Source organism: Myotis davidii, unplaced genomic scaffold (assembly GCF_000327345.1).
Source record: "Myotis davidii unplaced genomic scaffold, ASM32734v1 scaffold962, whole genome shotgun sequence".
NCBI lineage: Eukaryota > Metazoa > Chordata > Mammalia > Chiroptera > Vespertilionidae > Myotis > Myotis davidii.
Genome location: NW_006295559.1, coordinates 4406309 through 4416028, shown reverse-complemented (window position 1 = coordinate 4416028; position 9720 = coordinate 4406309). Strand labels below are relative to the sequence as shown.

The 9720-nt window shown below is 40.7% G+C and overlaps 1 protein-coding gene across 8 annotated transcripts in view; it reads right to left on the bottom strand.

Annotated features, from left to right (window-relative positions):
• ANKRD28 (ankyrin repeat domain 28) overlaps positions 1 to 9720 on the bottom strand; it is a 115669-nt gene that overhangs the window by 19118 nt on the left and 86831 nt on the right. For all 8 annotated transcript variants that reach the window (XM_006770179.2, XM_015568100.1, XM_015568102.1 and 5 more), the window contains 4 exons: positions 8661 to 8801; positions 4827 to 4938; positions 2837 to 2863; positions 1541 to 1615 (listed from right to left, as the gene is read on the bottom strand). In XM_006770179.2, coding sequence (XP_006770242.1) covers positions 1541 to 1615; positions 2837 to 2863; positions 4827 to 4938; positions 8661 to 8801 — 355 coding nt within the window. The remainder of the gene's footprint in view (positions 1 to 1540; positions 1616 to 2836; positions 2864 to 4826; positions 4939 to 8660; positions 8802 to 9720) is intronic.

The following is a 9720-nucleotide window of genomic DNA, read 5'->3' as shown; positions in this document are numbered from 1 at the left end:
GTCGTAACTCAAATTACTCGTATGTCAAATCACTGTGACATTCGCTGTGCCAACGAGCGGTGGGGTATCTGAAGCTGGCTCTTACATAACCCGAATTTTAGCTCGAAACTCAAAGCAAAAAATCAGCCGAGAGATGGCTCGTATCTCGGAAAAAACTCGTTAGTAATTAAATTCGTAAGTCAAGGCCCCACTGTAGATACAAATGCAGAAGTGGTGGCATAACCACATTTCATTAAGTCTAATTACTAAATTACAAAATTGTTTTCATTCCAGCTTAAAATACTACTTAGCACACATGCTCATAGCAGCACCATTCACACTAGCCATAAAATAAAAAACTAGTAAAAAAAACAACAACAAAAAACTATAGTTTTTGAGATAACTATTCAAGACATGGCAAAGTGCTTAGTCTGGCACCTAATATGTGCTCAAGAAATGACAGTGCTATCATTTTAAGAATGATGACAATGATGCAAGAAGAATTGCCTAGTCATCTACTCAGACTTCATTTCTTGCCACCAACTGTAAAACAGCTATTTTCTCCACGCTGGCTTTGTCCTCTGGATGACTTATTTACTATGTAAGTCTGAAGAGCAGATAATATTTCCAAAGACCCAAAGGGCAAGGAAGCAGACAGCTTCAGCATGCCTTCTTAGTTATTTAGAACATGGCAAGGAAGTGGGGAGAAAGACACCGTAGAAAAGTCAACGTGCACATGTCAGTGCTAAGACATATGCAAGGAGATCAGGATGAATATAACAGTCTATGTGAGAAGAACAAATTAAATGGATCACTGAACCTGGAGTGATCCATATTAGCTTAAGTGGTACCACTGTAACCATTTTACTCTACTTAAAATCAGAGGTTTCACAAATATACCTGGTGACAGACCCAAGTCTCCTGATTCTCAAAGTTCCTACTCTTCCCTCAACTGTAACATGCTTGTTTCAAAAATAAATTCTTCCTTCAGCACAGAAAGAACTAGATTGGGCTCTGCTTGAAATTTCCTAAGGTAATTCATTCCCATATTTGACTTAAAGAACTGTCAGACTCTCCCCTTTCTCCTCTTAGTGAGGAAAACTTCAGAGGCATCCCAAACTAAAAGAGACAGCACATGGCTAAATCCTATAGCACGAGCAATCGAAGGACCAGTGAACACATACCCAGTCAGCATCCCAAGATCACAATGTAAGCAAAAGTTACAGAAACACCACAGAAATTATAGCTCTTATACCACGTGTTCAGCAAGTTAGGAGCCATTCTACTACGACAGTGCGGTTTTAAATTCACATCACAGGTATGTTCTCTCCTTTAGATTAGGCCTTGGGGGAAACCCACAGAACATTCAAAACAAAACAAAACAAAACAAAACATAAAAGTACATTCAAGAATTCTCTAAATAAGTAAGTTCTTAAAGTTTTAATTCCATGACCACCATTACATGGATCAAAAGTTCTGGGTACTAGTTTGAGTCAGCACAGACATGAGGCATTTTCAGTAAACCAGCCATCAAGTTGGCTGTGCAGGCAATACTACTCACAGCCAAGTGTAAAGGGCTTATTGTTGCTCTATTGTCTGAATCACTCAGCATGTCTGTTCCGGACGTTTCCATTAACTGAGAAAGAAAAGCATTTTAAATGTCAAAATGACACTTTTAGATATACTATAGCAGTTATCCCTGCTCCCTTCCCCCCAAGTTAAAATCCATTTCAGAATATAACTTATACATAAATATAAATGTAAAAATCTCAGACTCTCTCTCTCTCTATATATAAAAGCCTAATGTGCAAATTGTCCCCATGGGAATTCTACTGGGAGACTGATCACTTGTTATGACATGCGCTGACTACCAGGGGGCAGGGTGGAATGAAGGTAGGCCCCGGCTGGCAGCCAGAAGGCCCTGATTGGCTCTGATCACTCGCCAGGCCTAGGGACCCTACCCATGCATGAATTTCGTGCTGGGCTTCTAGTCTATTTATATAAAAGCCTAAGTGACCTTTATGGCCAAACAACCGAATGACTGGTTGACCAGTTGCTATGACATGCACTGACCACCAGGGGGCAGACACTAAATGCAAGAGCTGCCCCTTGGTGGTGAGTGCACTCCCACAGCCAACCTCCTGCAGCCCCTCCCCCTGGCTGGCTGGCCCCCATCGGCTCCTGGTGCTAAACCATTCATAGAGATCTGCTTCTAAGTCGGGGTTTCATACGTAGCAGAGCAATTCCCTCTACTGAAAGTCAGCCCTCGACACAAGGGTTTCTCCCTCTTCCATCCTTGTGGTGGCAGCATGGCAGCGAGGGAATAAAGGGGGGGGAGGGCAGGGAACTGTGCGTGGTGGGGCGTGATGGCGGCATTGGTGTCTGGTGACTGTTCCTTCTGCGCCTGGGCTGGGATGGGGAACCAGGGGTGGGTGGTGGCGGATGCGGCCCATTTCCCAAGGGGGCTGAGAGCCAGCGGCCAACCTCCCACAGTCCCTCTCCCGGCCGGCCAGCCAATCTCCTGCGGTCCCTCCCGTGCCCCCCACCCCATGCACAAATTCATGCACTGGGCCTCTAGTTATGTAATAAAAACTAAAGTCAGCAAGCTTATAGAACAGATCATCCTGAAACAGGCTAAGAGTTTTGAGGGAGACTACAAACTAAGAGCTTGAGGAAAATGCTATTTCATTACCACCAAGTAAGAACCTCCCCCTACACTTCCTCCCTCCTACCGCATACATGATTTCTGTCACTATCTTTGTTCCCAGGAATGTGTAAAATGGGCTATAGTTCTGGTGAGAGCAAATAAATAGTTATAATAGTCTGAATAGTAGGGGGTAAAGGAAATAATACTTACAACATCTAAAGGAGTTTCACTTGCAATCTGAAATAAAATTTTAAATAAAAAATATTTAGTTTAGGAAGTATTCTTACATATAAAAGTGATAAATGTTAACTATCTAATCTAATAAAAGAGAAACATTTAAATTGACTGTACCTTCATTATGCCCTAAGCCACGCCCACCAGCCAATCAGAGTGACTATATGCAAATTAACCCAAACAAGATGGCGGCCAGCAGCCAGAGCTGGAGCAAGCAGGAAGCTTGGTTGCCCTGGTGATGGAGGAAGCCAAGCTTCTTGCCTGCCCTGGCCGGCTGTGGTCTCCACTAAAGGCAACAAAGTTTCAATTGATAAACAAATCCCAGATCATGGGGTGAGGGTCCCTGCTGGGGGACTTGGCCAACCTGCAAACAGCCCTCAGCCCCTCACCCAGGCTGGCCAGGCACCCCAGCGGGACCCCCACCCTGATCTGGGACACCCTTCAGGGCAAACCAGTGAGCCCCCACCCACGCACCAAGCATATAATAAAAGGGTAATATTGCAAATTGACCCTAACAGCAGAACGACTGGGAAAGACTGGTCACTAGGACACACACTGACCACTAGAGGGCAGATGCTCAATGCAGGAGCTGCCCCCTGGTGGTCAGTGCGCTCCCACAGGGGGACCTCTGCTCAGCCACAAGCCTCTCCCGCCTCCTCAGCAGAGCTAAGGATGTCCGACTGCAGCTTAGGCCTGGTCCCTGCTGGCAAGTGGACATCCCCCGAGGGCTCCTGGGCTGCCAGAGGGATGTCTGACTGCCAGCTTGGGCCCGATCCGCCCCCCCACCCCCCGGGGAGCGGGCCTAAGTCAGCAGGTGGACATCCCCTGAGGGGTCCCAGACTGCGAGAGGGCACAGGCTGGGCTGAGGGACACCCCGGAGTGCACAAATTTTTGTGCACTGGGCCTCTAGTAGGTCTATATTTACATAGGACTTTTTAAAATTCCATTCTGAGCCTGTGCTTCCCTCTCCTCCCAAATTAAGTCTTTTAAATAAGCAAATGTATAAACTAATAGACCACAAACCTAGACACATGGATTTAAGATTTTAGACTCAAGATACCATAGTAATCTCTGGTTCTAAATGCTATATCAAATATGTCAATCTCCCTTTTTCTATCTTTTATACTCACTCTCCTTGAATTTTACTTTGACTTGAAGGGAAACAATGTTTAATACAATTTATAAGGTAAGTTTAAATAAAGAACCTTCAACTTGAAGCATCTGTCACACACCTGAGAATCTTTTAACTTGTTCAACCAAGTGGGGTGAACGGTGGATACCACAGTTGAAACACAAAGTTACTTTGCAGAAGTAGCCTCCCTCATCTACTTCTGCTAAAAGAATGGCCTTTCAGAATTCCCTAAATATGGGGGAACTTCCTCCAATGAGGACATTTATTTCTCACTTAAGACATGGTTATATTTCTTTAGAAACATTTGGAAAACATTTATTTAAAGGGGCAGAGGAGCCCTAACGGGCATGGCTCCATGGATAGCGTGTTGGCCTGCGGACTGAACAGTTGTGAGTTCGATTCTGGTCAAGGGCACATGCCTGGGTTGCAGGCTCGCTCCCTAGTGGGGGTGTGCAGGAGGCAGCCGATTGATGATTCTCTCTCATCATTGATGTTTCTATCTCTCTCTCCCTCTCCTTTTCTCTCTGAAATCAATAAAAATATTTTTTTAAAAAAATAAATAAAGGAGGAAGTAAATGCTACATAGATATGAGGTAATGTAAGGGAAAGACATAAGTAGCCCTGTCCAGAGACCTAATTTTGTCCTTTCTTTTTGAAAGGAAAAAGAGAATGACAGAGAGCTGACTGAGACAAATATGAATTTGACAGGTATATGGATTCTAAAAATGTTTAAAAGCAACAGAATTTGTTTATTGATCCATTTATTATCATCTTCATTAAATTATTAGAATATAAACTTATATTAGTTGTTCCACAAGAATTTAGGAATCTTACCAGCTGAAGACATAGACGGTGACCATAAGCAGCTGAATAATGAACTGCATTGTATCCTTGCTTATCCCGGATCCCTGGATTTGCATCATTTCTTAGCAAGTATTCTAGGCACCTATTTGCAGAAACAACATATTCAAAATTCTGAATCCTGCATTTTAACTAGTGATAAAAACAGACAAAAATAAAAACAGACATTTTTCTTACATCTGAGCAATGTAAAATCATAAATACACCTAGTCACTTAAATGACATTGACTAAGTTTCATAAAAATACAAACTAACTGTTCATAAGAGAATCTTCTTCATTCAAAGAAAATACCTCCCAAGTCTGTCAGCAAGCACAGTGCACCTAAGGGCTGTCTTTTACAGTCACAACCTCTGGGACTACTTGCTCCCCTCACACAACATCTGATGTGATTGAAGTCTTAAGTGGTGGTGAGCATCCTATGTTGGCAAATATTACTGCTCACCTATCTGGAACAAGAGCGAGCACAATATCTCATTAGGACACTCAATAAAGGATGCAAGAACATCTCACAAAATGGAAGTCAGAATTCAATGATTTTGAATCAGAAGACTGAGAGGGTGTAAACAGTGTAAAACTGGTATGCAAGTGACAAGAAAGACCTGTGCATGGGAGAAATACTTCATTTCTGTGCTATTAAAATATGAGAAAAATAATTTTAAAAGGCACTATATGATCCATAGTTATAATTTTATTGTTACCTTAGGGGGAAAAAAAAGAGAGAGTACTAAATTAGAAATTAAAAGATTTGTCTCTAGAGCAGATTTGATACCAATGATCTTGGGTAAATCACTTCATCTTTATAATGAAACTAGAGGCCCAGTGCACGGAATTCATGCACTGGGGGTGGGGGGGTGGGGGTGGGGAGAGGATGTGTGTGTATATGTGTGTATATGCGGTGGTGTCCCTTAGCTCAGCCTGCACCCTCTCCAATCTGGGACCCCTCAGGGGATGTCTGACTACCAGTTTAGGCCCGATCCCTGTGGAGTTGGGCCTAAATGGGCAGTCGGACATCCCTCTCACAATCCAGGACTGCTGGCTCCCAATCGCTCGCCTACCTGGCTGATTGCCCCTAACCACTCCCCTACCAGCCTAAGTGATGCCTACCTGCCCTCCCTGCCGGCCTGATTTCCCCCAACTGCCCTCCTCTGCAGGCCTGGTTGCCCCCAACTGCCCTCCCCTGCTGGCCTGGTTGCCCCTAACTGCTCTCCCCTGCTGGCCTGATAGCCCACAACTGTCCTCCCCTGCTGGCCATCTTGTGGTGGCAATCTTGGTTCACATGGGGGCAGTCATCTTGCGTGAGGGCATGACAGTCAATTTGCATATTACTGCTTTATTATATAGGATGGCCTGTCTGTTCATTTGATAAATGGGGGTGGGAATCCAATAAAATAACCTAAATTCTATTCATGCTCACATTACAAGTCCATAATTATTCAGTGATAATTTGTCTAATATTGCAATATGACTAAATATAGGAAAAATGTGTAAGCAAATACTTCTTAAAAATTCAAGTTTACAAAAGCAGAGGTTATATGAAAACAAATAAGACAGAATCCTTAAGCAATGTAATTGATTTTCAGTAACTATCATATATATGTATCATATAACTACTATTAAGGAGTAATTATGAAACCAATTTACACACAAATACACACACACACACACACACACAGAGCATTCTTTTTTTGGTTTAATATATTTTATTGATTTTTTACAGAGAGAAAGGGAGAGGGATAGAGAGTTAGAAACATCGATGTGAGAGAAACATCCATCAGCTGCCTCCTGCACACCCCCCACTGGGGATGTGCCCGCAACCAAGGTACATGCCCTTGACCGGAATCGAACCTGGGACCCTTGAGTCCGCAGGCCAACGCTCTATCCGCTGAGCCAAACCGGCTAGGGCCCGGAGCATCCTTTTCATTGCCAATCCTTATTTATTTAATGTTGAATTGCTTAAAATCCTTTAAATCTTAGAAATTATTTACAGAATCTATAGCTATCACAATTATCCTTAAGTAAATGTTCATTCTTTTAGGTGAAATTTTAGTATTTATGTACAGCTAAAATTATTGACAAACACTGTGCACTGGGTATCACTATGATTAAAAACCCCAATCTGACTTCTTAATCGACAGGCCTGGTGATTCTTGGTGTTCATAAACTGGCTGTAAGGGCACTTCAGGAAGTGCTCCACGCAGTGTGCAAACTGCACAGTCTTCCTAGGTGCCTAGCTCCAAAGTCAACACTCACTGCAAAGATGGAGAAAAGATGGGCAGGACTGGAGAGCAGTATCATTGCCTCACAGGCACAAACACTTCACCTAGGGCATACCTTATCTTTACTCAAGTTCTCTAGATATGAGTGATAAAACAGGAATAGTTCTCCTTACTGAGACCTGAATACAAGACAGTCTATCAGAGGAAAGAACTATTTTAAGATAACTTGCTGATACATGAGTACTAAAAAAAAAGAGATTTATTTAAGGAAAGCAAAACAAGCAGGTAAGTTCATGTTTACTTTCTAAAGTAGGGAGTGAGGCATGTCTCAAAGCACTATTTTCAGTGACTAGTTCCAAATTTTCAGAATTAAATGGTTTGAAACAATTAACCTGTTATACATGTAGTAGTTTCTATCAAAACACATTATTTCTGTAATTTTTTACAGTAACACTACTCGGATGATTGGTCTGTAACAAAACAAAGACTAAGAGTTGATTTACAGTGACAGAATTCCTCCTACTAGCATGGTTTTTAGATCCTAAGTAATTTTATAACTATTTGTGAGACAAACATTCTTTGTAACAAAGGGAAAAAGTTCTGACACCCAAAATAATTAAATGACTTGTTCCAAATATTTTTGGCTAGAATGTGGTGAAGCAAGGACTAACCTCAGGTCTTCTCTTCATCTAGTGTTCTTTCCATGCTACTAAATGCTTTAGCACAAGGGTGAATGAGTTAGTGATACTTTAACCTGGGTGTTTCTAAAATACTGAACCACAAAATTACTTGACCTTGAAAATCTGGACCTCACTTTTAATTTGCAAATAAGGTGGAAGGGAGAGAGTATCTTTTAATTTACTTTTCCTGATTATAAGTTAAGATATGCTCATTTTATAAAACTCAAAAAATTAAAAAATGAAGACTTCTACAATCTCAATCCTTCCCCTAAATAAATTACGTATGCAAAATCAGGAGGAATTATTTATGACTAAATAGCTAAGTAATAAACTATAATTACTGTTATAATTTACCTTCATTTAATATACTAGACAAATTAAGTATTCTCATCCCAATTAAGCACATAATTTAAATCAGAGTGTATTAGAAACTATTTCTCCTATTCTTCCCCTACCACCTAAGAACTTCTAACACTTTAAGATCTGAGGGATAGTGATATTCCAGTCTCACAGCCCAATCTTCTGGTAGCATTGCCCATGTATCTCTTCTCTTCCCCTTCCCCTATGATATACTCAAGGCTACTAGTAGCCTTTGAAAAGTCAGATAAAAAAAACATGGAGGTGATATTAAGATGTGTTTTTGGCAGGGGGAAGGAAAGAGACCTTTATCTTTCTTCTATCATCTCAGTCAATAGGAAGGTTATTATTATATTGAAATAGGTAAAAATAACTACAATTAAGGAATAATTATGAAACCAATTTATTTCCTACTCCAGAGACTTAAGGAAAGATAATCAACACCAACAAGTTCAAAAAGGAAATATAAATTTGCAATAAAAATAGCCATGCATTATGGCAGACGTGATTCTACGGGAGCAACGACCCTTCATTCTCACCACATGATACTTACTTGCCATCTGTGTCTGACGTAGCTGCGTAGTGCAGGGGTGTGCATCCTCTTTCATCAAGGTCGTTTACACTGGCTCCTGATCCCACAAGAGCAAACAGGCACTGGTAATTGCAGTTGGCAGCAGCATAGTGTAGTGGAGACCTTTTGTGCCCAAGTTAATAGAAGAAAAATAAAAGTCAGGGGCATAGAGGAGTAAATAAGAACACAGTGGACGCTTCTTACTCCACTCAGTTACAATACAAGAGAGTCTGAGATTGATTTCTGCCATAAACTAAGTCTTTTGGAGGACTGGACAGAAAGCTGAGGAGGAGAAAAGTTAGGCAGCAGAAAACCTCTAAGAATATGAAATTAAAAACACAGTTAAATGATTCCATGGTCTCTGGAAGTTACAATTCCAGTCTTTTGAGTGAATTACAGACACCCTCAGTATTCTGTTCAGAAATTTGGCAACCTTTATTTTAACAAAACTTTCCCTATACTAAAAAATAACTATTAAAGTTATTATTTATTGAGAGTCAGTTCTATTTGATACTAAACTGTGTATCCCCATTCTTATTATATAATTCAATAAAACATTATATAAATTGATGAAAACAATGCTTCATAGTAAGAGGCAGCAGCTTCTGTTCATGTCTCCGTAGAAGAATAAAAGAGAAAATATAGGAGCATTAAAAAGAGTGCTCAGTTATATCCACTATATGGTAGAGCTACAAAGTAATATCAGATTTTAGAAGCAAAAATTACATAGTTTTGAAGATTGTTCACTATTCAGAAGAGTTAGAGCACTGTTCCAATTTCTAAAGACTGAATATTCATAGCCTATTTCTTTCCAGTTACTGAAATGAAACAGAATGTTACTACATTTAGGAGTCCATGTCTTTGGTTTGCAAGCTATGATTCCATGACTTTTCATTAAAAAAGGAGAAAAGGGAGGAGGAGAAAACAGAAAAGTGAAGATAAAATTTAGTCCAATCTTCATGCTATATATTTTTAAAAACATTAACCAAGGGAAAAAACAGTAAAACATTATTTACTGAATAATCAACAAGAGTACTAGTAC